The sequence below is a fragment of the Helicoverpa armigera genome, chromosome 4, assembly GCF_030705265.1.
Source record: "Helicoverpa armigera isolate CAAS_96S chromosome 4, ASM3070526v1, whole genome shotgun sequence".
Lineage (NCBI taxonomy): Eukaryota > Metazoa > Arthropoda > Insecta > Lepidoptera > Noctuidae > Helicoverpa > Helicoverpa armigera.
The window spans coordinates 12,803,683-12,827,351 of record NC_087123.1 but is presented as its reverse complement, the minus strand read 5'-3'; the positions used below and the strand labels follow the sequence as shown (position 1 = coordinate 12,827,351).

At 35.3% G+C, this 23,669-nt stretch overlaps 1 protein-coding gene across 3 annotated transcripts in view; it reads right to left on the bottom strand.

Annotated features, from left to right (window-relative positions):
- LOC135116764 (lachesin-like) overlaps positions 1-23,669 on the bottom strand; it is a 95,041-nt gene that overhangs the window by 37,335 nt on the left and 34,037 nt on the right. Inside the window, exons 1-2 of one of the 3 annotated variants that reach the window (XM_064034319.1) lie at positions 23,296-23,544; positions 2,418-2,558 (exon numbers count right to left, since the gene is read on the bottom strand). In XM_064034319.1, coding sequence (XP_063890389.1) covers positions 2,418-2,487 — 70 coding nt within the window. In that variant the 5' untranslated portion in view covers positions 2,488-2,558; positions 23,296-23,544. Of the gene's footprint in view, positions 1-2,417; positions 2,559-23,295; positions 23,545-23,669 lie in introns of those variants that run through there. The other 2 variants (XM_064034317.1, XM_064034318.1) reach the window with 2 other exon arrangements.

Here is a 23,669-nt window from a genome sequence, read left to right as displayed (position 1 = left end):
GAAAAAGTAATATTGTTTCTTGACTGTGACATTTTTCAACTTGTTTACCGTAGCGAAACCAACATCTGCGTATCTTGGCATTTATAAAACACCGCTAAATTGAGTGTGCGCTTCACGCGTTCTATAAACGTATTTCGTGAAAGCCTTTTCGAATTTGGTGTGTATATCTTCTAGCAAATTAGGTAGTTTAGTCGCTTCAGGGTTTGGTTTTTATACGAACACGTTTGTTTTAGAGGCACTGGTTTATCGGGGTTTATACTCCGCTTTGTGCTGCCTTCCTAACGCTTTTGTTTTGACTTCTTTATTCTACATTCAACACAATCGGTCTTTTACGTCATCACACAGCATTCATGTGTTCACGCTGTACGTTATTTTTCATAGTTTTGGAAGAAAACTGGAGTCGTTTCCCGGTAGTTTTATTCTCTTTAGTATCCTATGTTGTGGTATATATATACTCTAAATCAACCACATTTGAACCTAAAACTACAGTGAAACCGCGGAAACAAATTGATCGACACCACGACTAATTTGATAAGCAATTACTCTGTCTATACAATATTCGTACTACTGGTAGATATGAGCCGCGAGATTTAATTACTGGAGTTGAGAGCCCCTCAAAATATTGTCTTCATTAAGGGCCGCTCCCTTTGTGTCGCGTTTTATTCGAAAAGTTCGCGTGTAATTTCGGAAAACTTAGTTAGGTGGCCTGTTAACGTTCGCGTTCCTGATTCTCATCATATTTAAATGTGTTGATGTTTTTTAGGGTTCCGTAGCCAAAATGGCAAAAACGGAACCCTTATAGTTTCGTCATGTCCGTCTGTCCGTCTGTCCGTCTGTCCGTCTGTCCGTCTGTCACAGCCGATTTACTCGGAAACTATAAGTACTACAGTGATGAAATTTGATGGGAATATGTGTTGTATGAACCGCTACAAAAATATGACACTAAATAGTAAAAAAAAGAATTAGGGGTGGGGCCCCCCATACATGTAACTGAGGGATGAAATTTTTTTTTTCGATGTACATACCCGTGTGGGGTATCAATGGAAAGGTCTTTTAAAATGATATAAAGTTTTCTAAAAAACATTTTTCTTAAAGTGAACGGTTTTTGAGATATCAGCTCTCAAAGTCGTAAAAAGTATGTCCCCCCCCTCTATTTTTATAACTACGGGGTATAAAATTCTAAAAAAAATAGAGGTGATGCATGCTAATTAACTCTTTCAACGATTTTTGGTTTGATCAAAGTATCTCTTATAGTTTTTGAGATAGGTTGATTTAACTGTAATTTACGGAACCCTTCGTGCACGAGTCCGACTCGCACTTGGCCGGTTTTTTTGAATTGTTTTTGGGTTATTAGGTAGCGGCGATAAGGCTTCCTTTGTTTTCTGAATTATGTCTTACAATAAGTTTACTTTTTACGCTATGTAACTTACATGTTTTGAAAAATCATTACTCTACTTGCGTTTAGAGTAACTTCAGGATTAGCTAAGCATCTTTTTATTCGTAATAAAGTTTCTAGAACTAATACTAATGACTGTGACATAGAAAAATGGTTCAACCAAGACTTGTTCTTATTTTATGAAGTCTTACGGAAGATGAACGCAAAGAATGTCTTCTGTGGAAACCAATATATTTTTATATGTATCGTTCATTATTTTACGACTTGATCTGAAACGCAGTGGACCGTATTTATAGAATTTGCGAGTTCTATGAAGTAGAATATACATCCTCATCTAAATTCCTTTCTGAAGGAAAAGTAAGAAATATAAGTATGTATTTATCATTTATTGAAAAAGATGTGTTTCTTAATAGAATAAAGCTGAGGTGAAAAGATTCAGTGATCTTGATTTCTTGTGATCTGAGACGTATTTATACATGAATGATTCTTCGATATGTTGTTATTCATTCCGATAACTTGCTGTTACCCGGTGTAAATTCAGTAGATATACCGACCTACCTGAGATGAAACCAAGTTATAGTGATATTTATTGATCTAGCAATTTTTGAATCTATCGTATAGTCGTGTAATATTAAATTGTCATGTATCTATAGCTTCAGCACTCATTTTAATCACTTTAATTTACTTAGTTGTTCAGTCTACTTCATAACTTTCTCCAATTTTCATTGTATTTTCGTTGCTGATAATTAGATAACACAGCAGTGTGTTCTCAGATTATTAGCATTAATGTCAGTACTTTGTTTACTTCCGCCGGTTTCCTGAGAAATCTAGTTCTTAAAAAGAAGCTTATATTACTCTTATGTGATAGCAATGCTACTGCTAAGTTTCATTAAAATCCGTTCAGTAGATTTAGTTAAAAAAATTGGATAAGGGTGGGAGGTTGATATTGATGATGATCTTTACGTTCATACATACAAACGTTAATGTTTATATCAGTAGATTATGCTACACTATAGCTTACCTTGACATATGATAGTGATGATCTGTATGACGCTGATGGCGAAGCTCCGGCATGGCTCTCTTCGGGTCATGGTGCGTCAGGTTCGCATCTCGTCACGGTTCAACCTCTTGTGGCCAGTCCACGGGAGTTTCGCGTCACCATCTGGGACAAAGAATGTGTTAGAAATAAGCAAGTCGTCTAGGTAAACCAATCAGTTATACAATCATGAATAACTTTTGATGAAATAGGTAAAATAAAAATTGTATAATTTAAACAAAATGAACACAATATTGTAACTCATTCTTACAAGTCATAAACTGAAAATTATTATGGAAACTATTATAACGTTGATTTGCTGATAACCCACAGATAGAGCAAGACTACTACTATTTTTGGATTACCATATTTTGAGGATAAGATTTCGCGGAGGAAACATGTCGAAATGCTTCCCCACAAAAGGCTTCAATCCATGATAATAATTTATGAAGGGGGTCTAATATTATTATATTCACCCTATAAGGATAGAAGGTAAATACGGCCATACCCTTCATATAATACCTCTGTCCCCCTCTCACGATACCCATGGGAAATGATGGGGTAATATAAATTGTAACTGAGAACATAACGGAACAAGTTTAAGCTCATTTGGTTGAAAATTCGTTTTACCATAGTTATTGCTTCATATTTATTCATTCAAATTAAACTGCTAGCAATTTGATATAAAACTCTTTCTGTGAGTTCCTGGCTAATTTTACAAATGTGATCGCTAGTATGTATTGGCAACCTATTATTCCCCTATGTCAAAACACCATGTTATCAAACCGAGCGATAAGTTTTGTATTGTCAGTGGCGATACAAATTGATTAATGAGTGGGTTTGCCGGTAATTAATCACACACCCACGGTATTTTAATGTTTATCACGTATTGTGAATAAATTGTCAATGAAATGATAACGATTGAGAATTATTATCGTTTTAATGCTTTGTGGGATGTGGTGATATACGCTGATGATTAATACTTTGTTTATATCCAAGTTGTAACGTGCATGAATATAATTCAGCGTCAGAACAAAATAGTCTTACGCATCAGGTGAATATAAAAAGCGTTTCAATACCGCATAAAAAGCGTATGAAAATGTTATTACGTTACTTTTTCCAGAGAATTAATTTAACAAATTATTGCGGAAAATATTTTAACAATATTTTTGCTGAAATTAAAACATAAAACGCAAACATCAGAAGTGAAACCATTTTCCATACTGACTTTGACTTTGAAAACGATACATTGAAAAAGAAATGCAAATTAGATGAAATGGTGAAAATCGACATGTCAGTGTAGCGAGCTAAGCCGGCACAGAGATCTAAATCTGTCGGCCGACTGAGCTCAATCGATATGCTGGAACAAACGGCTACCTCATCAGAATTTAGAATAACTGATATTGCTCAATGAAAAGGGTTAAATTGACACGAATTTGTGATATTTGTGGCTTCAAACGATCGTTTAAAACAAGATTAGGTATTTCATCGATCTGCCATACCAAAATTTAATTTAAGATACTGTTAAGTTATATTAATTATATCTATATTAAGGATGTAAGATGATCTTAACAAAACCGACAAATCACTCGCCCACCAACTCTCGGACGTAACTCAACACCATTTCATTACTTATAACGCCATTAACGAAGATAAACAAACCAAACAAAAGACAGTAGCAACAAAATATTCTGTTAAGCCGTCAGTCGATTTGCATTAGAGCACAAATGAAGTAAGAATTGAGAAGGCGTCTCGTTAAGTAGCCTCAAACGAGTGATCTGAGGTCGACTCAGCGCTCGAGACAAAGGTTTTGAAAGAACGACTTAAGTTAGTGAAGAGGAGCGGAAAGTACTGCTAGAGGAAAGATTTATGATATGATTTGAAGATAACGTTCTGTTTAGAAGTAGCTTGAATAGAGTATAGTCATGGCTACTTGGAAAAATAACTTGGCTATACTTAGATACTCAATATAGCATTCACTTGATCATCAAAAACAAAATACCTCCGAAAAAATTGACAATCCAATAAATCTATGTTCGAATTTCCTCAAGTATTTCAATTTGCTCTCACAATGAATATTGATTTAAACAATTCGGCAAACCACAGTAATCCTGAAATACAGCCACCATTGCAACTCACTCCTATTTTAACGTAGCTGCGGCTTCGCTGAAATAGAAATAGTCCTTCTACTGGTAACATTCGGCTCCATTATACACTGTCATTGCTTCGACCACAGCCGACGGCTTCAGCGGAAGTCACCGGCGCTCGTGCTCAGAAACTTGATTTATCCCGCGATCAAATTCAATTGTGTCAAACGAGAAATTGACTAAAAATTCTACTGTCGCACCGACGACGTTCCCTAGTCACGTTACATTTTTAAAACATTTAATATTTTGATTTTAATTCTGTGCGATGGATTCTTTGGCTTTTTGCGTAAAAAAATATTGAGAATATTATCGTATCGGATGGTAGTTTTTTGATTTTTAAAAAAGGTTCTCTTTATGAGAGTGCATTAATTACAATTGCTACTAACAAGCGTTACCCTTTATAACTTTTGCTTCTATGTTTAGTTTCTTGTATCCTTTGATGCGCTTTAAAATTGAGCCTTACGGTTTAACCTTACTTAATATAGCTTTATACAAATCTAATTTACATATTCGCATTGTTTCTAGTAAAAAGCATATCGTTGGCGAGTTGCCAGTCCCTTGTTTATGAGCCCCAGTGCGTTCTTCTTCTGCTAATATTATACGTGACTGCCAGCACTAAGTCATGTCGTGCTGTATCAATATGAATTCTATGCACCGCTTTATTTGTTGCACATAATGCTGCAAGGATATTTATAAACAGTGTGCTATGTGTTTATGTTAGTATATCTTATACCTACCTACATATATATCTTAAGCTTTTGTTGTTATTAGGTACCCGATGTAGCGTTTAAACATCCCAACTGAAACAAACGTTGCTAGATAAGCAGTGGACGAGGCACTGAAAATTTAATGATTTATCACACATTCGAAATAGATTAAAACTACCTTAAAACATCCGTAAATCATAGAAAGTTTATAAAAATACAAAATGTAGCCATCCAAAAATAACATAAAAATTAATGTGGACAAAAATTCCGGGCGATCCCAAAAGTTAGGCGAACGAATACGCGGCAAAACGCCAACAATACATCATTAACTTCGGTGTTATTTGTTGTGAATCCGTTGCTCACTGGCCGACATCATCATCTCTCCATTACAACCAAATATTACTGATAAAAAGGCCAAAAGGCCGTGTAATGAAAAAATAACAACGTTTAATGCTGCCCTCATCGGCTAATACCCGTATAAATATCCCACTACCGTACCATAATCACCGATAAAAGTGTTGAGCCGTCAACATTATCGCAAATTTTCGCATCCAATACCTGTTTTGTTCGTCGGAAATCAATCGGTGGCGCTTTTGTAATAGAATTGTGAATTGAAACTGGATCGATGGTAGGGTCGTCGTGGAATCGCTGCGGGCGGACATCGTCTGGTTGTGATTCATCTTTACGTCGGCGTCGCGCCGAAGGTTTATGCAGGGTTGTCGCTCCACACTTTTATTTCGTTTTTTTATTAGTTAGATAAGCGAGTTACGATTTAAAGAATTTATTACAGGCATCTGTTCTCCTTAAAAAATGCCAGGTTTATGAGTAAGTTTTGCACTGGGAAGTACCTATATAAAAGTATTTTATGCAGCAAACATTTTATAGATGAAACCGTCTGAGTTAAGTAGGTACGCTAAGGGTGGTTGGAATTTTGTAGGTCTTATGTGATTTCGTGCAGTATTTTTAGTTTTTTTGTGGTCGAAATAATAAAGTAACATACATATAACGTTTATGACTATATTTTTTTGCAATTTTCAATTTCCAGAAAAATCTCCAACAAGACAAGAGCAAAATTGGGCTTTAGTTAATTGCTTCCGAGTAAAAGTATCGAATTATTATTCCATTAGCTATAACCGCCTGTAAAGGTTAAATTATTACCAATATTTAGTAGGAAAATCTTTTCTTCTCAATTTTGAAGGCTTCCTCGGTTTAGCCGGCTAATTATATGTTTTTTTTGCGGAAATCTATACTCGTTCTATAAAGAAAGCTTGTACTATAATAAGTTAATTAGGTATCTAAAAAATCGAAGAGAACTTATAAAAAACAAGCAGTGACTGTTTACTTTTTTGTTAGTAAAAATATACGAGTATTTACCTACTGTAAAAGTCCGAATGGACCAAGTTTGTTTCAACTCACAGTTTCCCTAGCGTGGATTGGAAAACAATAAATCTAGTATAACTAGTATTCAAAGTCATTAATATCAAACTAAGCTCATTATAACAGTTACTCGTAATGGCTGTAAGTGTCAGAACAATCACACATGACTTTGAATCTATTCAGCAGTTATTTGCTGTATTTTATTCGCTTACAAAATGAATATTTAATATGTGAGACGTAACGTTGACACTTATGAGTGAAATAATTTACTAACATTTGCTACACGTGGACTGCTTTCAGATATTATAAGGTGTTTTTAGGATATTTTTCCATGGTTGTAAAACAGGTACTTATTACTAAGACTTTACTGTCCGTTCATCTGTCAACTGACTGTTTCTCATGAACTGTTTTAGTTAGGCTGCAGCTTTTTTTTATATATGATGTATTTCTATTATCACTACCTACAAGAAAAAAAAACTGAAAACTAGAATAAACTATTTTATAAGGAGGCTACCGTATATAATATTTTTTTTGTCGATAATGGTAGATACTGAACCCGGATTTGCATTTGCCAAATTATATTATTTTGCGTTAGAAGAAGCTAATAAATATTTTAACATTGCAACACGACAAATCACTCCTAAGTTAATTTATTTAAGTTTTACTTTTCTAAAGAATAATTTATTCTATTTAACAGAAATTAACGTTAATCCCCATATAGTGCAAGCCCTACTACCGCCGGGAGCTATCCAGCCCCTCGGCTGAAGTACTCGCGCTCATTTCGTTAAGCCTCGCAATGTTTTGTCGACGACACCCTTGTTTGTGTTCAACTTCATCAGGTCAGCTCTGTCATTACAGGTAATACCTTCTATTAGCTTTGTTTTTGTTTTATTGTTTTAGATTTTCTTTGAATATTTTATGACTTTTAATTCTACATATAATCTACAGATATACAACTTATCTACATAATCTTAAGATTATTATTTAATCTTCTGTGTAATACTGGGTTTGATCCTCAGGCATTTTTCCATGGCAAGTCTTCTAGCTAGTTGATTTCTTATATAAAAGCTATTCTATCAACCAGTCACTTGTAACCAGACACTTTAGTCTTCTTTAGGATTCATAATTCAAAATTTGACACCAACAGACTAAAACGGGAACGCTTAGAGAATATGACGCATAGTTTCACATTTTGTTCCGTAACGATTCTTTAAAGGCAAGCGGGCCATCTAACATAGGTTTAATAATTTGTTGGCGCTGCTACAACGCTATTACCGGGAACAAAGTAGAAATTCACTGGCTAAAAGCTTGGAACCGAAAGTCGCTGTTGTTACTGTATTTTGTGATTTAGCCATTTTCCCAACTATTTTAGTCGCATGATGGAACTCAGTTTCGTGTTTGAGTCCGTCAGTGTTGTGTTAAGGAATTTCACTTTAGTGGATAGTGTCACTTTTGTTAATGCAAGAGTTTTAGTAGTTGATCTTTTGAAAATAAAGTACGTTAACTAGCCACACATAATGTTAACACGTTCGCGTGAGCAATCTCATTTTTAAATGTTGGTACTGTGGCGCACCTTTTTCGCACACAAAATTAAACCAAGTCTTAAGACGTCCCGCCGTTATACGTAGTCTTATAATCTGTGTTATGTGGCGCAACGTTATTTCACGTCCGACGTCTATAAACGTTGTCGCCACCACATAGGTCTGACATGGTCCGTCAAAATAAATATGACAATCTAGAGGCCGTCGTACGACGTTGGGCCTTTTCATACTTATATCAATACGACGTTGTAAGACGTTGCTTACGCGAACGTGTTAATAGTAAAGTGCCTTTATATAGCTTAATAGCTGTGGGAACTTATCGGCACCTTGGAATAAACAGTAGCTTATTTATTAGCTTTCCTCGATTAATGGGCAATATAACACTGAAATAATGTTCAAATCGGTTTAGTAGTTTCTCAGTTAATAATGCAATAATGTTAGGTACTATAGATTTTCTCAAAAATAATAAACTACACGACATAATTTTTCACGAACAATAACCACATTTCTAAATTGACATAATACTGTCCTCTATCACGCTACCATTACATGACCGACTGATGTATTATGATAAAATTTCCCAGTAGGTCCTCAGTGCGGCCAGGCGATAGTCGGTTTAGCCGAGAGGGTTCCGTAGCGATTAATCTTCTAGAACGTGTGAACCTTAGCCTGTGCCCGAAATGGGATTTAGATTGTTGCTCCTACGTTTATTAGCTTTAACTCCAATAGTTTTAGTTGGGTGTCGGTCTTATGGTAATGTGTTCAATGATTGGTATTTCCTTCTGAAGAGGAAGAAGATATTATAGTTCGACTGATTACGTATCCCATACCTACAAAATAACCGATTGATTACCACAATCATGACACACATTTTGCTTAATAATCGTTATTTACCTAGCTTGAAAAATCTTTTTTTTAAGATCCTACAAGTCTTGGCATATTGGCTATTAATGATAAAATAACAAAGGAAGTTACAAGTAGAAGCTTTCTGAAAGGATAGAAAAACACAGAGTTATTCAGACGTGAATTAAACAGGGAACAGTGTAGTCACAATGCCGCGAACTCATTAATAAATGAGTAAAGACGTTGAAATAAATACAGCCATCGAGTTCTTGCTAATGATTATATCTATGATCTTATGGTAAGTCTGGAAAATTACCCTGATTGGATATTCAAATAAGCATTTTCAATGTGTGGTTTACTTTAAGACCTACAACTGAGTTATTTACAGTAAAGTTAAAAGTTCTAATAAGCTTATATTTAGAGGACACCAAGTATATCCAAACAGAAATTTAATTAAATATCAAACCGACCACATTAGCCGATCATTTTTCATCATCCCAAATTCTTTCACGGGCATCTATTGAAAAATTCTAAATCGGAATATCCGACGATGCGCCGATAATTTTTTGCTCCAATATTTCCAAGGGTTACAGTATGTATAATGCGATTAAATTGAAAATGTTAAACCTTTGGCCCCGGTAATAAGGAGCGTGACTATCAACATTTTTCCACCGTCTTATATTGAACGGTATTAAGAGGCCCGCAAATGAGTTTGAGAGTTTTATTATGGCCGATGTCACGATTGGAGGGAAATAAAAGTATAATAAGGGATTGAAATGTTTGCCTTCATAAATTGAATTTCTGCTTGGACTGCATTTTTGCTTTTTAATACCCACTTAGGGCGAAGAAATTTCAGTTAGAAAAGTTACGGTATTATCTACGGGCACAGCTACAATTTTCATCATTGTTATTGAATTGGAAACAATTTCGGTATTGATGAAATACGGTTTCAACGTAGTTAATTAACCTAAAAAATATGTGTTGCCTTTATTCAATCTAGGTACGTTAAATTAAAATCCAGCCGCAAAATACGTTACAAGAATTTCTTTCTCGTGATCACTATAATAGGGAGCTCAGGTTTCAGAACAAAGCCCTGTCTTAATTAACTGCGTGTATAGGTTTCATAGTTAAAAGGGAAAAGTAACGAGGAAGAGCTACTACTGAGCCACTTCACGACATTTTATAAGTAGAAAATAAGTATTTTAAGATGTTCTTGTTGTAAGTATGGTATGGATAGATTGAGAGCTTTAGTAACTGAAAATATTGCTTGACAATACTTTTTATTCAATGTGTGAGCACATCATCCTCCGAGCCTTTTCCCAATCATGTTGGGGTCGGCTTCCAGTCTAACCGGATTCAGCTGAGTATCAGTGCTTTACAAGAAGCGACTGCCTATCTGACCTCCTCAACCCAGTTACCCGGGCACAATGTGTGAGCACAAAAAACAATTTAATATATATACAGACTAAATTGTCTCTTGCGTGTACCTGCAAACGACTTAGAGACACATCCATCCAACTTCATCCCAGTACTACCAAGACAATTACTTTCCAAGTGTATTATTCTTTCATAGCAAGAGACAGAGACTGATACATATTTTAATAAAACTTTTGTCAGGATGAAAAACATGGGACACACGGGCGCACGTAATCCACATTATTTCCGCGCAGCATTTAAAGTTTCATTCCCAGTGTCACAGGCAGAGGCCGCAGCTCCCCAAACACAGGGAGACGAGGACAGATGAAATATAGGCGGCCGCGAGCGCCGTGGAGCGTTTTTATTGCCGCTATGTGTAAAGCTTGTAGAAAAAAATTACTCTCAACTGAGTTTTTTATTCGGGTAACACAGGGACGTCTGAAGTTCGGTTACCGGCGAAGATTCAGTGCACAAGTATTCTCGTTATAAACACCTGCGTGGCGATGATTGATCGCGGACTACTGACTTTTTTGCTCTTAAAGACGCGAAGAAAGGTGTGACTTTGGAAAGTTTTTTGTTGAAAGTTTACGACCTTAAAACTATTTAATAGAATATTAAATTACTAGAGAAAAGCCAAAATCCTAAACAGTGAATGCACAAAATTTTGCCTATATCTTTATTTCAAGACACAACTCCCCAAAATAATCGTCCACAACTCGAACAAGGCGTATCGCTTCCCCTGCACCCTCGTGCACGAGTCCACATCTGTAGGTTCCTCCCTACGAGGTGATGATAATTTTTTCTTCCGCCGCTCCTCGGATATTGCTCTCCAAACGTCTTTATTTGCAGCCGCGCGTAATTGTCGAAAAGCGAAATAATGGCGGGCTTACAACCGCGCCGGGCTCCGTTCCCCACCTTAATATAACTTTTTAAGGTATCTCGGAATTTCTGCTCTTGAAAGGTGAATTGAAATGATCATTGTATTTTTATGTCAGTGTTTGTTGTTCTTTGTAGAAGTGTGATGAGAGATTAAATGAATTATGCAACAGTTGCGCTGTTTATTTTTAAACTTTAGAAGCCTTTAAATTGAGTTTTTTTCCCGTCAATATTTAATAGAGAGCACACTAGCAGATGTTTCAGTAAAACAATAGAAAAGCTCTATTTGTGACTACAGATGTTTCGAGATTTAAGTACGAGACATCATATAATATATGTAGCTCCTTAATTGCCTGGAAACACAAAAGCAACATAACATCAAAAAAACACCTTTCAACATCACAACACTTCTAGGAAAACATAATACAGTACTCGATATACGTTCACAAAAAACATCTTAAAATGGCACACATTTACATAGATATAATTTATGCTTGTATATGATAAGGTGAGGTAAAATTCAAGGGTGCTGGAGTTTAATCAAGGCTCGTGGCTCGTGGCTAATAAGTCGACCCGGGGCGACGCTAACAAGGGCTTATGTATGTACCACGTATGAACATTTGAATTACTCGAGATGTGTTGCTGTGGAATAAAAATTAGTACGGTAGGCTCGGAGACTTAGTAATATAGTAAAGAATTTAGGTAACATTGGACGATGACTAGTCAGATGTAGTATTTTCTTTTCTTTTCCTAATATAATAGAAATAGTGAATTTGTTTGTCTGCTTTTTGTTTGGCAAAAACGGCTTAACCGGTTAACATGGTCTTTAAATTGAAGGGAAAGGAAGGTGGGACAGTTTTATAAGTGTTTGGGGAAATTGGGAAATTTTGCTGCATGGAAATCTTGTGTAAATATTTTAAAAATCCAACTAACGTTATTGATAGCAACGTGAGTTTATTTGCCTGTTAAACAACTTCAGTTAAAGTTTTGCAGATTGATGATAGGCGAATGTTTATCCACGTGCAATTACTGAAGTATACGGAAAAATGTTTTAAAGCAACTGAAGCAAGGGAGAGGGAAAACTGCTTTAAATAAAACATTACTTTCATTTTCTTCCTTCAAGTTGAACATAGAATAAAAACATAAACTGTTACAAGAAAGTACATGAGAATATTGTCAGCCAGTGTTATTACTTCCTATCTACTCGACCTTTCAAACTTGTGTGGGCGAAATAATTGATATTCTTTAAAACTTTGAAAAAATCCGTAAAAAGAAACGAATCTAATCTTAAAACTGATTGAGTAGAACTATTGATTTAATAGCCGAAGCTAAATTTATACCGCATTTCAATATTTTTAAGTGGACTGAAGGTTTTTATTATCCTTTAAATATTTTTAGTTAAGGCCCAGGCTACACTAAACTGAAGCGGAGCGGAGAAATTTTAAACAACCAATAAAATTTCTCTTCTAAAATATTCTATTGGGTTGTCTAAAAAACTTTCTTATTTTTTAGTTCATACATATTTAAAAAAAACTTCCAGGGCTACAGCTAAGGAATAGCTTCACATAATAACTGGCTTAATAAACATAGGTAATAGAACTACTATGTTTGTAATGAACTAAATCTGAATCAGTTCGTCTGCCTTACCAATTGAACATAGAAAACAAGATCAGCAGATCTCGGAGCGCGCGCTCCCAAACCGCTGCGTACGGAATCTCATTCATTTGCTAATCTATTCAGATACATTAATGATCGCGGATTCCACATCTCATTAATATACAATCATATTTAAACCTCACGTAACTCGAACACAGTGTTTTATTCAAATTGGCTAAAGACAAACACTGAGATAGTTGAACCGGTTATAAATCAGAATCAACTTGGCGACCCACTTTGGCGCGACTCTCGTCCATAATGCGAAGATATTAAAGTCGGATATTGTGTGAGTTGAATAAATTAAAAGAAGTTCTCCCGGTTCCAGTGTAATTTCCTTACAAGATGGCGTAAGGCAGGAGATGTCGCGGCGCTAATTTTTAGAAGACGATTAATATTTTATGGTCTGAGCTAGTGGAGTTGTTTGTAAACTTGACACCGAGAAACTTTAGGACTTATTTCGAAGAGTTAGTGTGGAAAGGAAATTAAAATAATTTTCTAGTGGTTAAATTTTCCTTGACTTGGAAGAGGGCAATAAACGGAAAACACGAGTCCTACCATTTTAACAAGAAATACAACATAAAGTCTATTAAAGAAAATGAAAGTTACGGACGAACATCAGTCGTTTTTCTTGTATCCCAAAAAACACGAACCTATCCCACGCAGTAATCTGGCTAGATATAATAAAAAATATTTCAGAGAAAATGTAAATCCGAGGTAAAGAAAATATTTGAAGGTATTCCTCACAATAAGGAGTATTAAAACTACACCCTTATCAAATGAAGAAAACAGTCAATGGCTGATTTCCCCACGGGCCGGGGTTCAAACGGAATTACCTCCGCGCAACATCAGGAACTCTGTAGCCTGGGTAACAATAAACCTAGACAAAGATTAGCTGCTATCTGATCATAGGAATCGGCAAACGAAATGACGCTGCACTGGAAAATAGCAATGAGTACCAAATTGTGATATTGGCTGTTCCTTGGAAGATTGAAAAAAATAGACATACTTACTAGGCTTTTTATGTAACAATTCCCGTACAAAAATAGTGAAAATACGGAACGTTTGTAATATTATGCAAAAAATTTAATGCAAACTAGTATACTCAGAATTTTATCGACGGTACATAGAAGCTTTTAATAGATAGTGATACATAGACAAAAATACATAATTCAATTCACACAAATCTTTATTTTTATTAGGTTTCAACCTTTTCTTGACATCATTGATATTTAAACCAATATTTATCGAACACAGTGACAATGCCAACCCGCGTGTCTCTTACACCAGCACCACATTCGATCCAGTCCACACTCCACTGGCTTGAGAGTTGCGAAGTTTCTCCCCTTTTGTTACTTTTTCATAACAATAACTAATTTCGTTGGTTAATTAAGCAACTGAGAAATGTTTGCAGCGCTGAAAATTTTAATGTTTCAATACAGGTCTGCGGATTACGCGAGTCAAAGTTTTCTAGTTAGCTAAGTTGTGTTGCTCTCACTTTTGTTGCTATACTTAACGCCATTGGGGTTTGGTTTATACATGTTTCGTACTTGTGTTCTGTATCTGTTTTGTTTTAGCTCCGCTGATCCGACACGGCTAATTAATTACAGTTATGTTGCGGTTTTCAATACGTGTGCCAATTTCACTGAGATTTTGTTTGTTATAAGTAAATTGTATTTTGTAATGTTATTTATTTTGACTTGGAGCTTATGTATCTTAATCAAAATTGATAAGTTTGCTAAAGGAAAAGCTATCCTGTTGTGCTATAAACTGAAAGTTCTTAATAATTTATAGACAATGGTTTGCCATTTATATGAGACTCCTTAACTGGCTTATAATAATCACTACAACCTAAAGAATAAAAATCAATCAAGCAAGATTAATTAGAAGTGAACCAGAGAAAATAATTAGAAGATGGCGTATTGCAGGCAGTAAGAAGATTAATCTATTATTTTCCACCCCTTTCAATACCGTATCGATAATATTTGAATAGTCGAGTTAACTCGTTATCCATGACGGATGCTGAAATGTGAGTTCCAAGTAGAAGTGTTGCATTAAGTGATATTGCTTCGAGTTCTATTCACTCGAGCGCAAAGATAAGTGCTATTTATATCTTCGCGGAAACGAAACTGGAAAGTGAATAAGTAGACGTATATTACTCCGTTGCCATGGTAACGGGCCTGCAAAGTGTTTATGAATAGGGCTTGAATACTGATGGCAGCGTGTGCGAGATTGGTTTACCTGAAAACGTTGCGAGGAAATTGAATAAGTAATATGTAATAATCTGGCTGCAATTTTCACGCTCAGATCAAGAAACTACTTTATTTGTAAGAGGAAACGTATTCGAAGAAATAGCGGAACGTGTTTTACATTAAGCATAGAAACCATATTCTCAGTAGTGTCAAACCATCTTTAAATCGCACAACTCCTTTGAGTCACCCCAGAAAAGTTTCGAAGTAAACAAAAGAAAAAGTAACCAGGGAACTTACCCTTTAAAAATCAATGAATAAATAATGAAGAAGGACCAATACGGATAATACTGAAACAAAAACAATCAACAACAAACTAGCCAATCAGCGGGCGACAGGTACCGAACAACTAACAACCTGTTTTTATCTAAACAGTGGAAAAATCACGGTACTCGCGCCAAGTGTGAGGCCCGGGGTCCCGAGCGGCCGTGTCGCGCAAATTCCCCCGCTTTGTGCCCAAATAGGGCCAGTCCCCGAGCACGGGACCCCTGGGACATTCTCCTGTATTGAAAATGTCGGGTCAACCCTCCAACAAACCGGGTAGTTTTATTTTATTGAAAAGGCCTCGTGTTACGTTACTGCACCGGCGCGATGAATTTTCGTCTACTTTTTCCGTTGTTATGTTGGCGCTTTTGTTTTATGTAATTGTTGCCTAAATATTTGCGATGCAGTTTTCGATTCGTGGTTGTTGGCTACAATTTTCGTTCTAGTCTTTCATTTCGTTATTCGCGGAAATTTGATATTGCTAGTCCGACTGTTGATTTTTCGTGAAAAAATGTATCCTGAAAACTGTGTTACTAGAGGCTTAGGTACTGTTGCCAATATAAATACATTTTGAAGTTAAGTGATGATTAATCTACTGTGGTAATATAGTCACTATAGTATAGTCTAGTCAATATAGTAATATAGGCACCAGATATATAATTTGGAAATATACCATGATATAAGTAACGCTATATGTGTATACTATGTGTTGTGCTAATTTTATCATAATTATTTGCCTGAAGCAAAAACCGATAATTTCCGTGGGTGTAAGTAACCTTTTGTCTTGAACGACATATTTATGGACTAATTATTGCGTAAATAATTATAGAAATACAGATGATGAAATATTTCACTTATAGCGAAGTCTTAAAAGTTAATTGCAGATCCGAGTATAAAGCTTAAATTACCTTGAAAACTAGTCAACCAAACGTACTTAAATACCATGCATAGTGGAACGCATATTCAGAAATACGTTACAACAGAATCTGACACAACAAAATAACCAAAAAAATTAAAGATGAAATTCAAATAGTTAGACACACCTGGTTAATTAACAGATTCTGAAGAATTAGTCCAATTGGAATCCTACAGTTAAAATGGAAGCGGGGCCTTATCTAGCTGTTCATAATCGTTCGGAGCACGTAGAAGACTATTTTTAATTAACTTTTCTTATTAGACGCTACAGTTGATCAAATTATATGTCGGCTTCTTTTTATTCTGTTGAATTTTATAGCAGAGGGAATGAAAGATTTGTAGTTTTTGAGGAAGGTTGGCGACTAGCTTCTGCCCACGACTTCACCCGCGTTCCAGGTGAGTATAGTAGTTTACTCTCCCATTGTCGTTTTAGCATGATTATGTAACTTACAGACAAAGTTATTCGTATTTATTATACTAGAAAGGATAAACAAAAGTGGTTTTACTGTCAATGATGATAATCATGAAATCGTCATTTGCTTATAGGTATCTATTATTTTATAATCAAAATTTTAAACGTTTTCATACATGACCCACTAAATTAAACTGTCTGTTATAAAAAAATATACATATTTGCTGCAGTGACAACTACAACAACGCAATTTTTATCGTTCATGAACATTTTTAATATTTTGTACACCTTTTATGCGAATGGCTTAATAGTTTAATATTGTACAGTTAAAGTATTTTGTTATGGGATTTATTGCACTTTTAATTAACTTACTTTATCAGTTTTCATGATACTGCCGCCATGAAATGGCGTATTTTCGTCATACATTATCATCTAACTTTTTTCCGTCTACGTCATCATACTGTCATCACACTTAAACTATTTATAGTATACTTACTAAAACATTAAAGGGGAGAATATAAGCATTAAACCGCCTCGAGTGAGAAAATATTAATGATCAAATTAGCCAACACCGTCGCTGCCCACCTGCTCCCAGGCAAATTTTCCACGACATTACATATTATCTGTTTGCCGCGGTTTTGCTCGCAAACTGGGGAAACTACTTCACGCACTGCGGTGAAAAAATACCTTGTTCTATCTGAACTTCTAGGCTGTTTTTGTAGCGAGTTTTAGCACAATTGGCTCAGTAGTTTTTTCGTGAAAGGACGCTAAAGATAGCTTCAACATTTGTTAAGTAAATAATGCCTGTAGTATAGCGTGCTACTGTCTATTCTTCAGACTGTATTCAAGCAGTTATTTAGCATTCTGCTGAAGCTCTTACCTTGCTGATCACGATATAAACGGCATTTTATTTTATAACGCGCTGCACGAACAATGTTTGTTTGTCCTCGACGGCGTCAAATATTGACCCGCGCTGAGCACTTTAGATTTAAACTTAATTAATTTTGTTAAACTTGATATTACCGGAAATATTTGCAGCAATATTGTTTATTCGGCGCCGGAGTAATTAATACTGTAGATTAAGTGCGAATTTTAATGGTATCTGAATAAGAATTGATTGATGAAGTAATTAACTCAGTAAATTGGTGTTGCAATTTTTTTTAAAACAGGATTTTTGTGGTTGGCTACATTTTCTGTTGCTTAAGAAACCTTTAGTGCTTTTAGCAATATATGTAGATAATGGTTCGGCAGTTTTAGAGATAACTTATTTCAAACAAATATAACGTTTTCATTTTATTATTACTACTCAAGAAAAGATATCTGGCAAATTGAACAAATACGAATATTCCAAAAGCATAAATAAACAATTTCACTTTAGCACAAGCGTATTACAAAGCTGCCAAATAATTGCACCTCGGCAGTGTCAGCTAGCAATTTCACTTCAATTATACATCTGAAGCTGCCTGGAGTCTGGCAATCTCAGCTCCGAGCCTCGGGTGTTCGCCATCTTGGAAACCTGACCTTTACTGTTCTTACTGTGGGTACTCCCAAATGTTACTCAAAGACGTATTATAAAGACACCCACAGACCTACAAAGCTGGGGATGTTGAAACCCACTCGCTTTCTCGGAAAAGATACCAACGTCCCAAGTGGGAATATTGTGTGAGTGTTTTGTAACAAAAGGTGTACTTCCTATATGTGAGTATTAGTATAAACTAGTTCATGCTCTTTAGAAGATTTTATAATAAGGGGTATCTCCGTATTGTATCGTTTTGATAAAGAAAACATTGATCTACCTATTTGTAGAATCGTACACTACTGATTTTTGACCTAATTATGTTATGTTCTCATTCTGAATTCGTGATTTTTTTTTTATTTATTTAGATACACATACATAGGCATTTCATTAAAAGTGTAAAGTTATCTATGATTTTTTTAAAGTTTTTACTTACTTTTTATTGTAGAATGACTATTCTACCGTTAAGATTTTGACACACAAACAGTTATTTATGTATGTATAGGTAATATCCGTAATATCCTAGCACCAAGAAGGGTTATGTTTTTGATTCATGAGGTTTTGGGAATATAGGTTTCATTCTCAGAAATAATGCTTATATAGCCTTTTGATATACTCCTCCACGGCCCAAGTCTACTTGATTTTATTTATGAATGTATTTAATGTATTAAAGGTTTCCAAGAATAATTTGTTTAATGTATTTTAAGAAAATATTTTCATGAATGGATATATGAAATCTTAAAATATAATTCAATTAAATGCAGTTGATAGTTGATATTTTTACAAATAAATAACGTCATCTTTTTCATCGAATTCTTTTTATATCAGGAAAAAAGTAGGTTTGCAGTCATATGTATACCAAGAAGTACACAATATAAATAATGTTTGATTTTTGATTATTGACAATGAATACATGGAGTTGCAGGAATTTAGATAATACGCATTGTTATAACAACTCGAGCTTTTCGACTGAATTCTGCCACTTTTAAACAAATAAAGCTATATTATTTATTCACTAACCAGGTATAAAATAATTCTGTAATATATTTAATTTTACAAGTGACGTACGTCGTACAAACTACTGTTATAAAAGAAACAGAAACTTAATTAATGAATACTCTCTTATTTAATAGAAATATCGTTGCTAATTAAAATGAAACAAAATAATAACAAGTGCTCACTTTTCTCGACATTTGTATAGTATTTGCAGTATGTAAACAAGTTAAAAATGTTAAAGCATCCGTGAAATAAATACGTGTATGAGTTACGTGAGCAACGTCGCGGAACACTCGACTGTTGGGACTTTGTTTTATATTAACATGACTTATTTTTATAATGTTATTTTATTTTGTGGTTAGAATTATTGGCAAGACTTGGAAAATGCAGTTTTAGAAGCATTTTATTAAGGCTTGGTTTTTTTTAAAGAGAATATTTGTGCTGCTTATATAAATTTAGTTTAAACTGTAACTTTAAATCACCATTACTCACCCGTAGAACCAACAGTATTCATCAAACACAAATAACATCTCATATTAGGTCCCATTGTCTTGCTTGTTCCGCGACCTGCAACTGACATGTATACAAGTCTCCCTTCTTAATTCCCACAAGCCAATCTAAACCATACCCTAATGCAATAGAGTTCAAAATCAACTCGAAAGTGTCCGGATAATAATAAGAAAAGGGGAGGATTTTTTGTTTAGATTATAATTATTCATTTCGGTTAGCGTTGTTGAGAGGGATAAGGAGCTGCCGAGTTAATCATGATCCCTCACTTAATTAACTAAAGCTTGTTATGTTAGTTAATAGAACTCTGAGCTTGTAATATTACGTGCAATAGCGCTTCGAAGTTTGCTACGCCTGCTACGGCGTAGCGACCGTAGCGAACGTAGCCGGCGTAGTATCTACGGTGCTGTGCTACGGCGATTATAGGGTTAGCCGAGCAAATAACTATTACATTGGAAGATTTTATTATCCTGTGTAAGTTACTTCGAGAATTTCATTTTAATATCATAAGAAGTAAATCAACTTCGATAAATATACATATGTATGTTTATAAAGTAAGCCACATTTGTATTGTGGTTGGGCCAAAAGTTGTTGTAAGTAAGAACTCCATTGAATGACGCCAATATTGTGGAGAGCAAAGTTCCTGGTCCTTTGTTAGGAATTCACGTGGAAACGACTTAGTGGCTCGGTGGAGAACTCCAAATAAAGATTTGGATCATTCCGCGAGTTAGATATTGATACATTTTGTTTATGTTTATGTAAATTGTCGTTGTAACTTGAAATTTGATTTGTTTAAGAGAACTGACTCTTTTAAGTAATCGCTTCATTGACCAAAAAGTTTATGAATTCATTTTAGATGGGCTATAAATCTCTTCTTTAAAAACTAACACTGAGTTAACCCAACCATGACTTTGACATTAATTGAGATACAAAGCCCTTCTTTGCTAATCTTATTTATATTTCATGGTTTTACATCTTTTCTTACCAATGCCTTTAAACCCATTTAATCTTACTATTATATAAAGAAGTTTTTACCATTTTATATGGCATTTCCACTGGGCAATTAATTCTTGAATAAATTCATACTTAAATCAGTCACATAACAACTTCAAAACTATCATTTTTCAGCCTTAAAACTTAGACATTTCAGCCTACCTTAGAAAAATAATATCACCTATTCAACTATCCTGTTTGCAATATCCCTCGCAACAAACAGTCTATCCTGTCAGTACTCATAAACTATATTGCAGCCGCCATTGTGTGCGTGCATCTGACAGGTGAGCGGTGACGTCACGGCTCTGACAACCTGCTTCAATTTAAGAAGAACTTATTTATATACTGTATGAAATATAGTTGTTGGGGGTTATTTGTGTGACAGTGTGCGTGGGATATTAGATGGGTTGTTGATGATAGGAACTTGTTATTTTGTTATGTTTTTTAATGTTTTAGAAAGGTTAAGAAAAGGAAAGGTTAAAAAGAGTTACTGTTGCTACATAAAGTACTATGTAGGGTTCGATTTTTATGTTATTTTAGGTTCGTATCTTATAGTATTTGCTACATTTTTATTATAAAGAAATAGAGGAAGGAATTACCAAATTATTTAATGTTTTATGGACTATATACATAAAATAAGATTGCCCGGGTAACTGGGTTGAGGAGGTCAGATAGGCAGTCGCTTCTTGTAAAGCACTGGTACTCAGCTGAATCCGGTTAAACTGGAAGCCGACCCCAACATGATTGGGAAAAGGCTCGGAGGATGATGATGATACATAAAATAAAATATGGTTGGAAATAATTTTACCTGTGTAAAGAACTATGGAAGAACAGACGCTTCTCAAAAACAAAATATAAAATGGGATAAAAGCACGAACTTGAAGATTTTTTTTTAATACAGCGCAGTAATTATATTGTATTTCATATCAAAATTGACTTTGATCCTTGAATTCCGATACAAATTTCTTCAGAAAGAGAAGTTAGGTTATTCGTAGTTGATATGTAAGTACGCTATGGCAGGTGAAACACAGCGGATGCTGCAACATCTCGCCCTCGGGGATTGCTGAAGCTTTGCCGAACAAATAGGTTCATGCACTATGTATGTGCTGCAGTTGACTCAAGTAAATAGCGTGAAATAGTCTCTTTATGATGAGTGGTTTCAATTAATGTGCGGTTGCAATGGTATATATTTTGTATGTATTAAATGATGCTGATATAATAGATAAAGATGCCATCTAAGCCACGGCTTAAAAATGCTCCTTTATAGTGTGGTTCCCGACGGCAATAAGTTCCATAGAATTTATAAGTCTAATATAGACCTTTGTTCAATTGCCTGTTTATGAGATTCAGGTATACCTATACCAACCTTTATGGTGCTCTTATGGATGGATGATGAATGAAAAAATATAGTCAAACAACCTCACAGAAAAGACCACAGGTATTTCGTGGTGATTAATGCTCAATCCTTCACCGTAAGATAGGAGGCCTGTGCCCAGCAGTGGGACGATAAAAAGGTTGTAATAGTAACAGGTATTTCATCGGCTACTGTAGTGTCGGATTGGCGTACCTTTGAACTATGACCTGTATCAACGCGAATGCTTGTGCACTATATGTCTTGCGCATCTAGCTTATCTCCTTAGAGAGAATAGCTGCCGTGGCCGATAATCTGTCTGGATGGCATTAATTGACTGCATGCAATTTGACTGGAGGCTGATCTGTAGATACCTACATCCCCTAGCCCCGTCGGCAGCCGAAATATGTCTCTGTTAGGCGATTAGCTCGCTAAACAGCAATTTTATGGTTCGTTAACAGAAAAGTTCTATGCATAAAATATATGTATGTAAAGGTGAGACGTTAAAATACTGACAACTTTGCCAACATTTGAATATAATATTAGCATACATAACTTGAAACTTTGTATAAACTTATACTTTGAAAATACAACTGAAGTTATGCCATTCTACAATAATATTCAACAATGTTCTATTGCATTAAATCCAGGTTCTCTTTAAAATATAGTTTTTCATACATAAAGATCGAAAACTTGGCAGAACTATTATTCAGCTTTATAACGGCATTGTTTACAGAAGTTTTCAAGCTCAAGCGGCTTTGCCTCGTGACACGAAACTTTCATTATCCTATTGTTAAATACAGTCCCGACAGGCGAAGGATTTTAAACTAAGTTCGTTAATCCTCTCGGCTCGCGGTTCCTGTCAACTGAGATGCTGTCATGTATTGTTACTGATTGATGTTTGACGTTTCAGCTTTATGTAATTTTTATCAATATTTAAAATATTCAAATGTATGTTTTAATTTGTTTTGAAAAAACTTTTAAAAGTAATGCCGCTTCCAGTTTAAATATTTCAAATGGATGACGTTTTAATTCATCATGAATTATTCAGAATTTTCGCACTGAAATATTTTTTTAAAAGTGCTTTCCCCAAAACTTACCGTCCCATAATTCCCGTGAAACACAATAAAAATCTCCAGAAACACGGTTCAATAATCCTTTTGCACAAAACAACTGTTAATACAACTGCAACTCAACACTTTCAACGTCCGACGGAAACTTGAAAAACTTTTGTCGGGCGGAAAAAATCCGGGTGCGGGGATAGCACGCGCGCTGCCGACGACGGCCGGCGGAACACTGAGGCTGGCGGGCTCGCCTCCTCCCGCAGCGAACGCACCACCAAAACGATCCACTCAGTTACATAGTAAGATCGAAATTTGATCGCAGTTAGAACGCGCACTAAGACGGCCCGTTGGCTATTTAGACCGAAAAAGGTGTTTTATACGCATGCGCGCGGTCGTTCAACCCTTGCAGT